At 46.3% G+C, this 16,401-nt stretch overlaps 1 protein-coding gene across 1 annotated transcript; it reads right to left on the bottom strand.

The window, feature by feature from the left end:
* Positions 1–1,491: 1,491 nt before the first annotated feature.
* On the bottom strand, positions 1,492–16,036 carry Map10 (microtubule associated protein 10). Its single transcript, XM_048450182.3, has 2 exons — positions 13,304–16,036; positions 1,492–2,130 (listed from the first exon to the last, which is right to left on the bottom strand). Exon 1 carries the CDS (start codon positions 16,001–16,003, stop codon positions 13,385–13,387), a length of 2,619 nt encoding a protein of 872 aa, XP_048306139.3. The 5' UTR covers positions 16,004–16,036; the 3' UTR covers positions 1,492–2,130; positions 13,304–13,384.
* Positions 16,037–16,401: the final 365 nt, after the last annotated feature.

Below are 16,401 nucleotides of genomic sequence, written 5' to 3'. Positions count from 1 at the left end.
CGATTTACTCAGGAGATCTTGTCTTTTTCTACTTCCCATATAGATTAGATCCATGTATGTCTCTCTTAAGGTCCTCACTGTTGTCTGAGTTCTCTGGGATTGTGAATTGTCGGCTGGTTTTCTTTGCTTTATGTATGTCTAAAAGTCACTTATGAGTGAGTAAATATTATATTTGTCTTTCTGGGTCTGGGTTACCTCACCCAATATGATGTTTGCTAGACCCATCCATTTGCCCGCAAATTTTAAGATGTAATTATTTTTTTCCTCAGTGTAGCAAGCACTCCATTGTGTAAATGTGCCACATTTTCCTTATCCAGCTTTAGAAGTGTTTCTTTGACATATGAGGGTGCCCTTGTATTTGGTGCATAGATGTTCAGCATTGAGATTTCCTCTTGATGGATCTTTCCTGTGACAAATATGAATGTCCTTCTTTATCTCTTTTGATTGATTTTGGTTTGAAGTCTATTTTCTTAGATATTAGGATAGCTACACCGGCTTGTTTCTTAGGTCCATTTGATTGGAAATTTTTTTCCCAACCCTTTACTCTGAGGTGATGTCTGTCTTTGAGGTTGAAGTGTGTTTCTTGCATGCAGCAGAAGGAGGGATTCTGTTTTTGTATCCAATCTGTTAGCCTATGCCTTTTTATAGGTGAGTTCTGCCCATTTATATTAAGAGATATTAATGACCAGTGATTGCTAGTTCCAGTTATTTTAGTTTTTATTATTGGTGATTTTATTGTGTGTGTTTTTCCTTCTTTGGGATTTGTTCTTGTGAGATCATCTATTGTCTGTATTTTTGTGGATGTAGCTAACTTCCTTGGGTTGGAGTTTTTCTTCTAGTACTTTGTGAAGAGCTGGGTTTGTGGTTAGGTGTTGGCTAAATCTAGTTCTATCATGGAATATCTTGTTTTCTCTGTCCATAGTAATTGAAAGTTTTGCTGAGTATTGTAATCTGCGCTGGCATTTGTATTCTCTTCATGTCTGTATAACGCTTGACCAGGACCTTCTGACTTTCATTGTCTCCACTGAGAAGTAAGGTGTAATTCTGGTATGTCTGCCTTTTTATGTTGGCCTTTTTACTTTGCAGCTCTTAAAATTCTTTCTTTATTCTGTATGTTTAGTGTTTTGATTATTATATGGCTAGGGGACTTTTTTTTTTTGATCCAGTCTATTTGGTGTTCTGTAAGCACCCCTTGGATTTTATTCATAAAATTATTCAAACGTGATTTTTTTTCTAAATTTCACTTATAATACTGACAAGTGATCAACTTAAATGTTATTCAAGTGATTTTTTAAGTCTATTTAGATGCCTGACATGGCATATACCTTTAATCCCAGCACTTCAGAAACAGAGGAAGGTGAATCTGTGAGTTTAAGGCTAGCTTGGCCTACATAGTGAGTTCCAAGCCAGCTGAGGGTACATAGTCAGATCCTGTCTTTAAAAATGTATTTAGATATACAACAGAACACTATACAACAGAATACTGATAAGTCAAGAAAAATATGATATTTATAAATTTATATGGATTTTTTCTATGTATTATTAAATAGAAAATATGTTGTTTCTCTGTGAAGAGATGGGACAGACAATACACATCCAACATGTATTCCATACACCAATTTCTGCCTTTAGGAATAGCATTCTAGGATAGCCTCAGTTTCCAGCTATGTGTCTGAACCATTGAGTTTAAACTCTGAAAATTTACTGGGTTTTTTAAAAAAATATTTATTTATTTATTTATTCATTCATTCATTCATTCATTCATGTGTATGTGTGTGTACAACCCTGTCGAGTTTGTACATATCAGATGAGTGGCAGATACCCACAGAGACCTGAGGGTGTTGGGTCCCATAGAACTGGAGTTCTGGACAGTGGGAGCCTCTTGATGTGGGTGCTCTAACCACTGGGCCACCTCCCTGCTCCCACCCTGCTTGAGAGCAGAGTCTGAACGTCTGTAACTGGGTGTGGCTGTTTAACTAAACCGACCCATTTGGTGGTACATGCAGCTGACAGAAATTCTGTCTTTCTGAGTAAACAGTTCGTTCTGACTTTAAGTCGACGCGAGCTTCGGGAATCTCACCCTTTGTTCTTCACAGTCTCAGAGGAAATGTTCCCCGTGTCAGGAACTGCCTGGAAATGGAAATAAAAAACATGCTTTTGGTCTCTCACATAGATGTTGGGCTGAACGGAGTTAAAACACATTCATCACGTCAAACATTGTTTTCTCTGTTCATTCAAATCAAGAGCACCATTCAGATCTTTGTAAGAGGTCACCGAATAAAAGGAGGAAGTAAAAATTAATCAGAGTTCCAAAATGAATTATTTTGGTTGAAACTGAGAGACTTACAAATCCAAAAGAGTCCTCTCTATTTCCCCCCCTTCTCTCCCCCCCCCCTCTCTCTCTTTCTCTCTCTCTCTCTCTCTGATGTGGGAGTCCCCTCTGAGTGCTGTGATTACCATTAATGAATAAAGAAACTGCTTTGAACCTATAGCAAAGCAGAATTTAGGTAGGCAGGGAAAGCTAGACTGAATGCTGGGAGAAAGAAGGGCAGAGTCAGAGAGAAGCCATGGAGCTGCCGCTGGAGATAGACATGCTGAAACTTTGCTGGTAGGCTATGACCTTGTGGTGATATATAGATTTAATAGAAATGGGTTAAATTAATATGTGAGAGTTAGCCAATAAGAAGCTAGAGCTAATAGGCCAAGCAATAATTTAATTAATACAGTTTCTGTGTGGTTATTTTGGGGCTAAGCAGCCAGGAACCAATGAGCAGCCTCCCACTACATCTCTCTCTCTCTCTCTCTCTCTCTCGTGTGTGTGTGCGTGCGTGTGTGTGTCTATGGGTGTGAAGGCCAGAGGCTGACACAGGGGATCATCGTTTATTGCTCTCCACCTTTGTGAGACAGGGCCTCTCACTGAACCTGGAGCTCGTCGACAAGGCTACACCCACTGCCCAGCAAGCCCCTGGGATCCTCCTGTTTCAGCTTCCCCAGCACTGGGGTCACAGGTGCCCATCACCATGCCCAGCTTCTCATATGAGTTAGTGCTTGGGGTTCAACTCAGGTCTTCATACTTGGACAGGTGGCACGTTACCAACTACACCTCCTCCCCGGAGCCTACACTCAGTGTCTTGTTTAAAAGTGGGTTGTGATGGCTAGTTTGGTCTTGCTCTTTTATGAGACTAGGTAACTCTGGCTGGCCTGGAACTTGCTATGTGGACCAGGTTGGCCTAGAACTCATAGTAATCTGCTTTCCTCTGTCTCTTGAGTACTCCCATTAAAGGCATGCATCACCAATCCTCTGTCTCTGGAGTGCTCCCATTAAGGGCATGCATCACCATGCCTCTGTCTCTGGAGTGCTCCCATTAAGGGCATGCATCACCATGCCTCTGTCTCTGGAGTGCTCCCATTAAGGGCATGCATCACCATTAAACTGCACGATGTCTAATTTTAACTGTTGACAATAACACAATCTAGAATCACCTGGGAAGAGACCTGTGAAGGACTGTCTACATCAGGTTGGCCTGTGAGCACGTCTGTAGGTGCTTGATTATGTTAATGATATCAGAAGATCCTGCCCACTGTAGGCAGCACTGCTACCTAGGCAGAAGATTCTGGATTGTGTGAGTGTAGAGAGTGACCCGAGCATGGATAGACATGCGTGCATTCATTTTCTTGCTGCTCTTGACCATGGATGAGATGTGACCGGCTGCTTCAAGTTCCTGCCTTGACTTCTCCGCAGTGATGGACTGCATGTAACCCGGAGTTCTAAGTTGAATAAACCCTCTCTCCCTTAAGGTTGATTTTGTTGAGGTATTTTATCACAGAGATGAAATGAAAGGAAGACATGGATTTTCTTGCATAACTTAAGAGCTCAGGAATTACCATTTTTCAGACGCAAAACAGACTCAGCCCTTGGACTCAGAACCTCATTTTCTCATCTCCTCTCCCTCCTAGTGTTGGCCCCATTTTCAGGGAACTCCCTCTTTCAAGCACTTCCGTGGTGATGTCCAATGCCCTCCATCACTTGAACCCATTGAGACAGAGAGGGGCTTCCTCTCAACAGCTTAAAATACTTCCTAAGAGGAATCCCAGGCCCATCCCATCACTGTTCCCAGGGAACACGCTATTGTTAAATCAGGGAAGAGATTAGACCCACAGCATCACGATGCTCGAGGAGAGGGTGAGAGGCTTCCCCAGAGGAAAATTGTGGGGAATTATTTCAGCTGAGAAGAACGCAAGGATTCTCGGTGACAAGCCACAGAGATGCTCGCATTCCAGAAGATGAGGAGTAAATGAAGATCAAAAGAGATGATAAAAGGGAATTTAGAAGACATCCCTGGCCACGGCATCCCAGAGAGAGACAAAATGAGTGCAGGACTCAGAACACACAGCACCTGTCAATCAAATGATTCTCTGGGAGGAAACATCAGAGTGTGTGCGATTAGTAGGACACTCCCCCTTCCTTCAAAAATGGTCCTAAAACAGGATCTTTTTACATGTTCCTCCTTAACCCACACTTTTGGAATTCTTGGTTTTTTTTTTTTTTAAAGTAGTGTGTGTGTGTGTGTGTGTGTGTGTGTGCGTGCGTGCGTGCGTGTGTGTGTGTGTGTGTGTGTACACAAGAACAAGTCTCCAGGGAAGCCAGAGAGTGGGGTCAGATTCCTTGGACCTGAAGTTGCAGGTGGTTATGAGTCACCCCCATAGGGTGCTGGGAATCAAACTCCACGGCTCTGCAGAAGCAGCCGGTGTTCTTAACTGCTGAGCCATCTCTACAGTCCCAGAATTCTTGAGTTTTAACCACATCACTCAGCCCCATTGGTTTTGGGGACTTAGACTCAGGGATCTGAGGTTTCGAAATAGTTTTTCCTGGGACGGAAATAAAGGTAATACTTTGATTAGCATTTGAAAGGCTTTTCCGTTGGGTTTTCATGCCTGTCTTTGTTTTCCTCTTCCCTTTTCTTCTTGAACATATCTAATGGAAACCATCTTTGTAATTATTCCCAAGTGCTGAAACTTTCATCTCCACTGTGTAATTGAATTTTTTTCTCAGCAGCAAAGTGGTTTTCTGGATCCTCAGCAAACCCGGAGCATAAGTGCTGGTCATTCCCATGGGGAAGGATGGGTGTTGAGGGGGGGTGGAGATAGGTAGGGGTGTGTGTGTGTGTGTGTGTGTGTGTGTGTGTGTGTGCACGGTCTACAGTTGCTTCCTCAGTTTGGTTTCCCTTTGCTGTGACCCTTTTAAGGAAACACCATTTGATTTTGTGAATATTTAAGTACTCATGCATTTAAGTGAGTATTTATGGAGTGCAATTGTATGTACTAAAGGCGATGCCCAGGCACAAAGCAGGGTGGAACAAGGAAAAGAATGAACATTAAGGTATGGAGAGAATGTTCCCCGCAGAAAACTGACAAGGAGTTGCTTGGTGGAGCGGGAACACGTTTTATATCCAATAATCTTGGGACACTGATGGAACAGACTGAAATGTTGGGGAAGCAGTCACCGGTTTCTATGTTGCTGTCAGGGTTGAGATGTCTGGGCAATCGAGACCCGTGTGCAGGAGCAGGAAAGAGAGCTAGGGTGGAGTGTTTGCTGCAGAGCGAAAACAACGGAGGCCAGAAGTCAGGGTCTGAGGGCTTCTCTGGGGGAGAAGCCAGCAGAGAGCATGGTCAGGACGGTTTGGTTCGGGAGAGAGCAGGAGGGAAGGTAGGTGGGCGAGTGAACCCACCCACCCCTGACACCTGAGATGGGGAGGGGAGGAAGACAGATACGGGGTGGCTCTCAGCCCTGGAGCAGAGTGGCTAAAACCAAACCTCCCTCAATGACTTTTTTGTTTTTAAATGTTTTATTTTAAAGCTTTAAGCTTTCCGCATTCTACACAGACTATAAAGTGAAAGCAACTTTAAAACATCGGGGAAACAGGGATCCACTCGGCATCTCCAGCCAGATAAAACTAGATATACAGACACTCAAAACAATTCTATTACAGAGCATTGGAGCCACACAGAAGAGGCCGGAGCCCTTAACGGAGATGGGGGACTGTGGAGAGGACAGATTCAGGAGGAGGGGTGAGGAGACGATCCGCGACAGCGCTGACCATGCAAGAGGAGTGCCTGAGTTTGGAGCCAGGACGGAGCCTGCCTGGACACTTACAGCAAGAAAGGAGGGAAACAGGAAAACTCCTGGAAGCTTCCTGGCCAGCTTAGCCTAGAGCCAACGAGACCTTGCCTCCCATGAGCGCGCCCACACCTCAAGTTTTCTTCTGACCTCTATGCATGCTGTAGTGATATATTACGCGCGCGCGCGCGCGCGCACACACACACACACACACACACACACACACACACACACACACACGAGAAGGTGGGAAACCAGGAGAAAGTTCTACAACCTAAAGATAGTACAAGACAGGACAATTATAAAGAAAATACTAGCAAACGAGATGTTGTCCTGTGCATGATAGAATCCGCTAGGATCAAGACAGGAACACAGATGGCGGTCACCATCAGAAAGTCCCCTACTTCAATCACCCTCTTAACAGATTAAAGAAAGGGCATCTGATTAGGTCAGGACATACAGAAAGGAGTCTGATAAAGTCAACATACATTCATGATTAAGACGTAAAATTCAGCAACAATTTAAATATTCGGTGAAACATCTTTGCTACGAAATATGTCTCTGTCAAGCACCTTCAAGGACACAGTAAGCAATGGGAAGAGTCCCGGTCTGTGAGCAGTAAAGACTGACCCCTGACTATTGACAGGGAAGTGCAACACTGTAGTGGCCACGATAGCCAGCTATCTTGCTTGCTCTTTTTTTTTTTTTTTGAGACAGGCTTTTTTCATATGTATCTCTGGCTGGCTTAGAACTTGCTTTCTAGACCAGGCTACCTGGAACTGGGAGATCTGCATATCTCTGCCTCCTGAGTGCTGGGATTAAAGGTGTGTGCATCTGGCCCATTAAAAATGCATTACATTTCCATATATGTGTGTTCACAAGCTATGGTGCACACGTGGGGGTCAGAGGACAATTTACGGGAGTTCTCTCTTTCCATATGGGACCTAAGCAGCAAGCTCAGATGATCAGGTTTGGTGGCAGGCACCTTTATCCACTTTATCCCTCTCCATGGCCTCCACTCTTGCTTATGTCCTTAGTAAGGGGCCGGAAGTCTGACTGTGACCCCCATTTTGTCTGCTAATCTCTGTACTTGGCAGTTTGGTTCCTAAAAATCAACAGACAAATAAACATGCTGGCCAACCCATTTTGCCCTTTCTGACCCCTGCCCCACATATAGAGAGGTGTGGAATTTTATAATTGATTGAAATTAACTTCAGAAGACAAGATTGCTTACATAAGGAAAGTGGAGAGAATCTACAGTCCTAGCCTTAGAAGTATCCAGGAAAATTACTCAAATTAAAATTAGTGCAGAAAGTCAGAATGTTTCAGTTAAAAGAATTTTAAAATATATATTTAAAAAGTCCATTAAGAATAGCAATGAGACTCTGTAGACTCTCCACAGGAGGTCTTACCCTTTCTGAGGAGTGGCTGTGGGTTTGGGTTGGGGGAAGGTGGTGGGTGGAGCAGGAGGAGGGAAGGGAGGGGGAACTGTGGTTGGTATGTAAAATGGAAAAAATACTTTTAAATAAAATAGTTTTAAAACGATAAAGAAAATAGCATGGTGAACAGGTCGGATGAACTCATGAAATTCCCAAAAATTATGTTCTAGTTTTAAATACAATTAAAAAAAAAAAACAACAATTAAAACCTAGCAATGAGACTGAGACTGTTAGCAATAAGGGATACAGAACCAGAACTTCCCAGCTCCTGGAACCAGCCAAGGCTTCCAGTGGAGGAGGAACTTGGTCACCAACCCAGCCACAAACCTTTTGCCCTGCAATCGTCCTTCCTGCCTACAAGATATGCTGGGGTAAAGATGGTGCAGAAATCGTGGGAGTGGCCAACTAATGACTGACACAGCTGGAGACCAATACCCTGAGAGGGAGCTCACCCCTGAAGGCCAGGACCTAGAGCCCTAGGACACTAGGACAGAATCAAACACAACTGACCAAAAAAAAAAAAAAAAAAAAACAATGAAATGATTCCTAATGACTTTTTGCTAAATTCATAGATTGATGCCTAGTTCAACTGTCATCAGAGAGGCTCCATCCAGCAGTTGACAGAAACAGATACCAAGACCCACAGCCAAACATTAGGCAGAGCTCGGGGAATCTCATGGAAGAGAGGGAGAATGGATTGTAGGAGCCCGTGAAATCAAGGGCACCACAAGAAAATCCACCAAACCAACTAACCTGGGTTCTTAGGGGCTCATAGAGACTGAACTTACAACCAGGGAGCCTCACGGGACCAACCTAGGTCCTCTGCATACATGTTACAGTTGTGTAACTTGGTTTTCTTGTAGGACTCCTAACACAGGGAGCAGGGGCTTTCTCTGACTCCATTGCCTGTTTCTGGGACTCATTCCTCCTACTAGGTGTCTCCTCCAGCACTAAAAGAAGAGGAAGTGCCTAGTCTCACTCAACTTTATACGCCATGGCTGACTGGTAGCTATGAAGAGAAACAGTGGAGGAGGAGTGGATGGGAGAGGGAGGGAACCGGGAGGAGAGGGGAGAGCAGGAAGGAGGGGAAACCTTAGTTGGGATGTAAAAAACAAAAACAAAAATAACAGTAATGAGGAACTGAAGAGATTGCTCCATGGTTACGGCAAGGCTCTTGCAGACAACCTGACTTCGGTTCCTGGTATCTGTGACTGGCAGCTCACTGCAATCTGTAACTCCAGTTCCAATCCATCTGATGTCCTGTAGGTGACTTCACTCACTCACTCACACATACCCACATACACTCATGATTTCTCTTAAAAAAAAAAACTTTTAAAAAGTCAAACCAAGAGAAGAACCTAGCAATGAAAATCATGAGTTACCACCAGCCATGGTGGCTTTTTATCCCAACACTTGGGAGGCAGAACAGGTGCATTTCTGCGGGTTTGAGGCCAGCCTGGTCTAGCAGTAAGTTCCAGGACAACCAGAGCGACATAATAACAGACCCTATCTCAAACAAGCAAAAATAAAACAGGGGCAAAAGAAAGAAAATCATGAATTGCTTGATTGGAACGTAAAGGAAATGCAGAGGCATGACCAGATGTGCTTAAAGGGACTGAGAGTTACAGGAGGGTGTGTCCTGCACTCGGTGTCATGGAACATATTTCTAACATAGTAACCTGTAAATGTCATGTAATATAAATATGGATGGCCCAGCTTTACCCTGAATTCACATGGAGGAGAAAGAGTCTGGAGAAGTCCCTTACAAGGTGTAACCTCTGGGTTCCTAGGCATCCCCAGATCGTCCAGAGAGGGGGCGAGATATCATCAGATGAATACTTGGCTTTTGCCCAGTTCCTTCCCTACAATTCCTAAAATCTCTCCAAAGAGACAGCATTTATTTCTATGCAAGTAAGATGACCAGGAGTGGGCAGCCCCTGCCTAGCCTAGGATGGGGTGGTCCCAAGTATGTGCCTGAACTTAGGTGCTGTCCAAGCAGATTAGAGCTGGAGGAGGAGGAGGCCATGGGAACTCTGGCTCACAGCTGCTGCTCAGACTCACAAGGAAAGTCATCTGGGTTCCGGGAGCAGCATTTAAGGGGGGGGGGAAGTCTTAGGGTCATGCCCACAGCCAGTCGGTAACTGTCTGGCACTATTTCCTGGGGGATGGAATTGGGGCTGGCCTGGGTTGGAGGACCACAGTGGACGTTTACTTGCTTGCTGGTAAATGCAGACCCCACATAGCTCATGAACATGATGTGAGAGAGGAGAAGCAGGAAGAGGTGGGTTGGCAAGCTGGAGCCATTCCCATTCCCAGAGGCTGCATGGCCTGCTGTATCACTGTGCATTGCCTGCAGGCACAGATGTGAGAGCCTGACAGGAATAACTGTCTTCGCTGGAGTCCAGCATTAAAGACGCTACGGAAGCAGGAAGCAGCCATCCTCATTTTCGGAAACTCTTTATTTTCTATTTTTAAAACGCCATTCCTATTATTTTTGTTCCAGGGCTCAGGACCAAACTGATCTCCCTGCACACGCTAGGCTGGTATTCTCATTAATTTTCTGGGTTAATTCTTAATTTCATACTTCTCCTGCTAGTTCAATGGAATTTAAAGACAAATCCCCTTTTCTCTACAATGAGAGCAAAAGTCTGAGTTTTCTGGGCCTTTTTTCCTCTACATTGGATATGCATTGATAGATATAAGTACCAGTTAAAGAGCAATGAAGCAGGGCTCCTTAAGGCTTGGCACTGCGGCCCAATGGCAATCCTCCCAAGGTGTTTGTGCCGGGCACAGGCAGGGAGAAAGTCAGGCAGAGAGAATGTTGGTCCTTGACCAAGCACCTTCTCATAGAACTGGTTTGGGGTTAAAATGAGAACCATCTCACAGGTCTTGGCTCACAAAGCGCCATTCTGCATAGCTCTGTGTGCTTTAATGCAAAAGAAAACACGAACAGCGTGAGCGATTGCTCTTCGGCGCCAAGGATAGTTTAACTCAACATAGTTAAATACTGTATCTTATTTATGTTGCTTTGTTATGGCATCTCTTCGCCTTGCCAACAAAGATGTCATGATTAAAAAGTCATTTTCAATTTCCAGTCTTGACATGTTCGTTTGTTGCAAACAAAAGTCTAGTCCCTAAGTCTAACACGGTAACAATGCACTCTGTACATGAAGAAAAAACACAAACCAGGATGTGAAGGGTGACTCTCAATCGGGAGCTACAGGGCACTCTACAGAAGTTCATGACAGACGCTCATCCTACCCAGAGAAGTTGCCACCAATGGGCATGTGAACGAGGGGTAGACGCGGTGTGTGTCTGTCCAGGCCTCTGTATCTACAGCAGCGGTTCAAAGGACTGAACACTGACAGCCGCCCCATAAGCTGCATACAGAGGCAGGACCAGCACTGTTTTTGTGGCTCACTTTGCTTCTCTGTCCTGAGGGCTGGGGCAGCGTGTGCAGCTCAGCGGCAGAGCACGTGCCGGGCATGTCCAAGGCACTGGGTACCATGCTTAGTACGCTGTAGCCCGTCATCTGACAGTTTTGCTACCCGGCCTGTTTGAAAAGTTAAGCTGCAATAGCCCAGTTCTACGGTGAAATGGCAGAGCCTCCTACTCATGACCTTGAAACCAGATCTTGTTTCAGTGATTTTAACCATATAAAATAAAATCAGGCTTCAGAAGTAACACCAACTACAAAAACATTTAAAAACTGAGCCAACAGCTTAAAGTATTAAAACACAAGGCCAAATTGGAGGCCAGACTGTAGCAGGTGATTTAAATACATGGTCACAGCATCTCCCTTAGAACAGCCCTATGAGCCACACGATTTTCAAGACAGGCTCCCTGGTCTGGCCCTGCCCCACTGGGAAATGTCTCAGCTCTTACACCTTCACCTTTCACCCTGGGGCGTCACCTCCCTCACCTGTTCCCGTCACAGAGGCAGGGAGAGCACAGCTGTGGGAGCAGGAAGCAAATCGGTCACATCCCCCCAGGCAGGAAAGAGAGAGAACAGGAAGTGGGACAGAGCTAACCGGCCTCAAAGCACCCCATGCTGTGACGACTTCCTTCTGCACGGCTCCACCTCCAACAGGTTCCACAGGCTCCCCAAATAATGCAACAGACCATGGACCAACTGTCAAATAAAAAACATCAGAGGAGATGTTTCTCATTCAAACCACTACACTATCTTTGATGATTCTTTTAGTACTTATATGTTGCCTTTTCCATGAGAAAAAATACCATTAAACATTTGCACAGTTCATGTCTGAGTACCAAGCTATGTCTTATGGATTCAAAATACAGCATAGATTTTATATTTACAGACAAGGAGAAATCAGTCTGTAGCATAAAGTCCTTTTCCATTTCCAGACTTAACTTCTGTAGCTCTGAGTAATTATTTCCGGTATTTTACAACACTCCAAGGCCATGACTATTTACTGATGCTCACTCACAACTGTCGCTGCCCTGGCCCCACCTCCCATGGCTGCCCTGGCCCCATCTCCCAGCGCTGCCCAGGCCCCATCTCCCATGGCTGTCCTGGTCCCACCTCCCATTGCTGGACTGTGTACTTGGAGTCTGAGTCTCTCTACAATCTGGAACTTTCCTTGAGCAGCAAACTGACTTTATGCCACTGCGACATGAACATAACATTACCATCCAGATGCCATTCTCTCTCCCAGGAATGCCAAGCTCACAACTGTCTCCACTCATGTATCCACAATGACCCCTTCTCATCATCACTGTAAATCCTTCCTCGGATCAATCACTCAGAATATGCTCATATAACTGTGTAATTGTTTATCATAATTTATGTAATAAAAGGAAAATCAGGGCTTTGCCTCACAAGTCCCAAAACATCGGCTACATTAAGAAGTCTAAAAGTTACAGTATAACACAGCTTATGAAAATGCCTCCAAATATCTGAACACAGCATGAAATCTGAACTCAATGAAGGCCACCCCGCAGGACTGATGGCGAGGGTTTATGGTAACCAGCTTCCCACGTTATAAAGGAACACTGAGCAACCTGAAGACACACATAAACTAAACTTCTATTCACAAAACTGTATGGGATAGAGCCTGACTTTGTTCTCCTAAACGCTTGAGTATACTTGAAGGCTGTTTAAACTCAGTGAAATTAAAATATTACCCAAATACGTTTCCATTAGGGAGAGTCCATGCTTCTTGTTCAGTGTTTGTGCTACAGCTATAGTAAGCATCTTAACTGCCAAGGCTTTTATCCAGCAACTTCATAAATTAAAAAAAAAAAACTAAGGTAATATTGGTGTGTAAAACAAGACAGGATTTATCAAGAAACCCAAGTTCAAATCAGTGCAAATGGAGTATATTCATACAAAAGGAAGACTAAATAATGAGAGAACGGGATGTCACTAAGGTCCGGAAGCCCAAAGCTCCTCGCAGCGGATGGTCACAATCCCTTCTGCACCTCACACTCTAACACATCAGTTACCAGGTTTATTCCCATTAAGAACCGGTGCTGAGCTCACACACGAGTGCTTCTTTCTACAACGGTGCCTAGAACGCCAACTTTAGATTAATCTGCAGTGCGAGGCCGAATACTTCCGCAGAGTATACAGACATACTTTTAATCTTGAGCATCTCACAAAGGAATCCTTCTAAGCTTAACAGAGACTCAGAGTAGGACTGGCTTGAAGGGAAAAGCACCAAACATCAATGACAAACTATGTACATCTCCTAAAAGACCTACCACCATGGAAGTTACTCACTAACGTTACGTAGGTGTTATAACGTTTCTTCACGGTCAGTGCTCATCAGTTAGAAACTAGCTTTCGAAAAAGCAGCATACTTCACACGGTGTATCCTGGAAGTTTATTTATTACTAATTCGCAGATGTCTCTGCACTGTTTGGAGAAGTTCAGTGGCCCAAGGTCATCTTCCTCTTCTTGGAAGTCAGCTGACTCGCTGTTGTCGAAGCCCTTGAGTTCAAGCTCAGACAGATTGGACGGTTCATAAGAACTCACTTGTGATGTCCTTGGTGACTGGCTTTTCTCAGAGGACCTGAGGCCAGCTCCTCCTTTAAGTTTAGTGGAGCTGTCCCGACCTGTCCTCATGACCTTTGAACTACCTGTACTCAGTGCATCTGCCTGGTTCTCCTTTTCATTTGTCCACTGTGATGAGAAGTCGCTGGTGGAGCTACTGGAGGCTTCCTCCAGACTCCTACAGGGAGTCTTCAGTATCCGAGATAGCTTATGGGAGCACACTGGGGAGCCAGCAGAGAAGGGAGGACTGGGCATGCTCAGCTCGCTGCTGTTTTTCCTTGTGGACAGCCTTGCCTCGCTGGACTTGCTTGCCTGTGAACCGTGCTGGGCATTTTCTGCCCCTGTGCTGGAGCCAGGAGCCAGCAGACTTGTGCTGTTATTCTCAGTCATGCAGAAGTCTTCAGAATAGCAAGGGCTGGCTAACTCATCCTGGTACTCTAGCTCTGAGATGCTCCTGCAGGAACTGTCTCTACTGGCTGCTCTGTTCACCCCTGCATCAGAAGTCACAAGGTCCATGACTTTGATGTGCGTACTATCTCTCCCCTCCTCTACAGTTTGGTCAACAGCAGGATCCTGTTGGGAAAGCCGTGGGCTTTGGACCAGCATTTTGGATGCTCCTCCCAGGATATGTGAAGGAGGGAATCTTGCTGGGATGATGGACTCCATGGGACCCACACCTGCGTCCAACCAAGTGTCGCTGGTTCCGTTCTCACTCTGCCCCGCTGTTTCTTTTCTAACAGCCTGGCTCCGTTTCACTGCTTCAGATGTACTTGGCTCATCAAAGCAAGCGCTGATTTGCCTTGAAGTATTACTACCTTCAGCAAAAGACCCATTGGAGTTGGAAGACTTCTCCTCGGGCGGCTGTGGTGGCATCTGGCTTTGTGTCGCCAAGCTTGGTACTTTCCCTTTCCACGATGGGACCTGGAATTTTGGTCCCCCCGTTTGTATTTGTGATTTTCTATACTGTTCTCTCTTTTCATGGATAACCAGCATGTCGGGGTTTGTCTGCTTTAGACGCAGTCTTAGGGTGTTTGTTAAGCCATAGAGCAGCTTCCCCTTTGCGACTCTTGGAGGAGGGCTCCCACTGATCTTCTCTGAACGTTTACCTTTAGGGTTCTTTTTAGGCTGAAGACTCCCGAGCTTTTCACTTTCTCTCACAGAAAGTTTGTTGCTCTTTGACTCTGACCGAGATGTGGACTTGGCAGAAGGCTCTGGCCCCTTGTATTCACCTCTGTACAACCAGGCCAAGTGGGGGTGAACCTGAGCGGGACTTGCCACAGGCTGGTTGCACAGCAGGGACAGCTCAACCAGCAAAGCGTTCAAGAGCGGCAGCTGTCTTATTGCATTGGCTGTAATCTGTTCAGTCTGAGGTGGACACGCGACCTCATTCACTGCACCTGGACCCTGCGTCTGGGGAGGGCTGAGAAGCACCGGAGGGCTCTCCTCCATTGCAGATTTTGTATGTTTCACCGGATGTACGGGAGGACCTACAGGTTTAGTTTCGGGGTAAATGTCATCCGGCTCCTCAGGTCCATTTCTCTGAGGCTCAATAGTGATTTCAACCCTGGCAGGGGGTGTCTTTTCCTGAATCAGGTGAGTGTAATACAGAGGAGGAGGGCAAAAGGTGTTGGTTTCAAAGTCCAGTTCGGTGTCCTCCGGGCTGAGGGGGCTGGTAGTCCTCCTACTGGGAGTGGGTGAACTAGGGGCAGAAGCCATGTCCCCAGAGCTGGCCTTGCTGTGTAAGACTGCTTCTTTCCAGGTCTTCTGGACAGCTGAGGGGTCTGAGTCCCCTGCAGACCAGCTGTTGGTATTCTTGGCGCATGGCTCTGAGGCCTCCAAGTGGCGTACATCTGAGGCACACTGTAGGCATCTGACAGTGGCTTCTCTGGTGCACGGCTTCGAGGTCTCCTGGGTAGGTGGCTCCCACACCTCCATGGCCTCGGAACCTGAGATACTCTCAAGGCTCAGCGGGCCCTGCAGCTCCGGAACCCCCGGGGGAAAGCGTCCCAGGTCAGTTAGGCGGTAGAAAAGTGCCAATTCCCCGACGCTCTCGGCCGCCGGACCGCGCAGGGTGTATTTACCGCGTCGGCCCTGGGAGGCGACGAGCAGGATGTCGCAAGCCCCCACCATGCAAGGTGCAGACGCTGGACCCTCGGGTAGCTGCAGCACCACTGCGCGCAGGCGCGGGCGACGTAGGGCAGCAGGGCGCAGGCGTAGTAGGCAGGCCTTGCCGCGTCCGAAGTCGATGGTGCCGCTCCGGGGCTCTCGGGCTGAAGCAGCAGGAGGAAGGACGAGTAGCGGCGGGAAGTCCAGTAGGCGAAACGCCACAGCGGGGTCCCTGGCGCATGGCGCCAGCCCGATATCTAGCCGCACCCAATCCACCAGCAGCTCCAGGGAGAAGAGCCGCCCGGCCGCCGTCGCCGCCATCGCCGTTGCCCTGGGCGACGCCACCAGCCCACCCGCCAGCCGGAAGCCAGAGCGAGAGTCCCTTAGACGATTGCTCTCTCGCGAGATTTGATTGGCTACTCCTGGGATGTGCTTGTGAGCTCCTTTGCCTCAGACTTTAGCTGGGGCAACTGGAGGACGCTAAGAGATTAGATGTGGGAAAACAGTATTTTTTTTTAAATTTTATATTGTATCACTGCAGATCCATATCATTATGGATCATATATTGGGAATAAATGGACCATTCTGCCCATTCCAAGTCTCAGAGCCTGCTGACCAGTGTCCATCCAAGGCAGCCTTCTTTGTGGTTGCTGTGCACGCAAAGAAAGTGCTAACCTGTCAGAGGCGGTGCTATGTTCTTTGTCACTGTCTCCTTTGTC

This window comes from Myodes glareolus, chromosome 22 (assembly GCF_982192425.1).
Source record: "Myodes glareolus chromosome 22, mMyoGla1.1, whole genome shotgun sequence".
NCBI classification, from domain to species: Eukaryota; Metazoa; Chordata; class Mammalia; order Rodentia; family Cricetidae; genus Myodes; species Myodes glareolus.
This window is presented reverse-complemented; position numbering and strand designations above follow the sequence as displayed.

Coding starts and splice junctions, on each gene's coding strand:
- Map10 (XM_048450182.3), bottom strand. CDS start 16,003: ATGGCGGCGACGGCGGCCGGGCGGCTCTTCTCCCTGGAGCTGCTGGTG.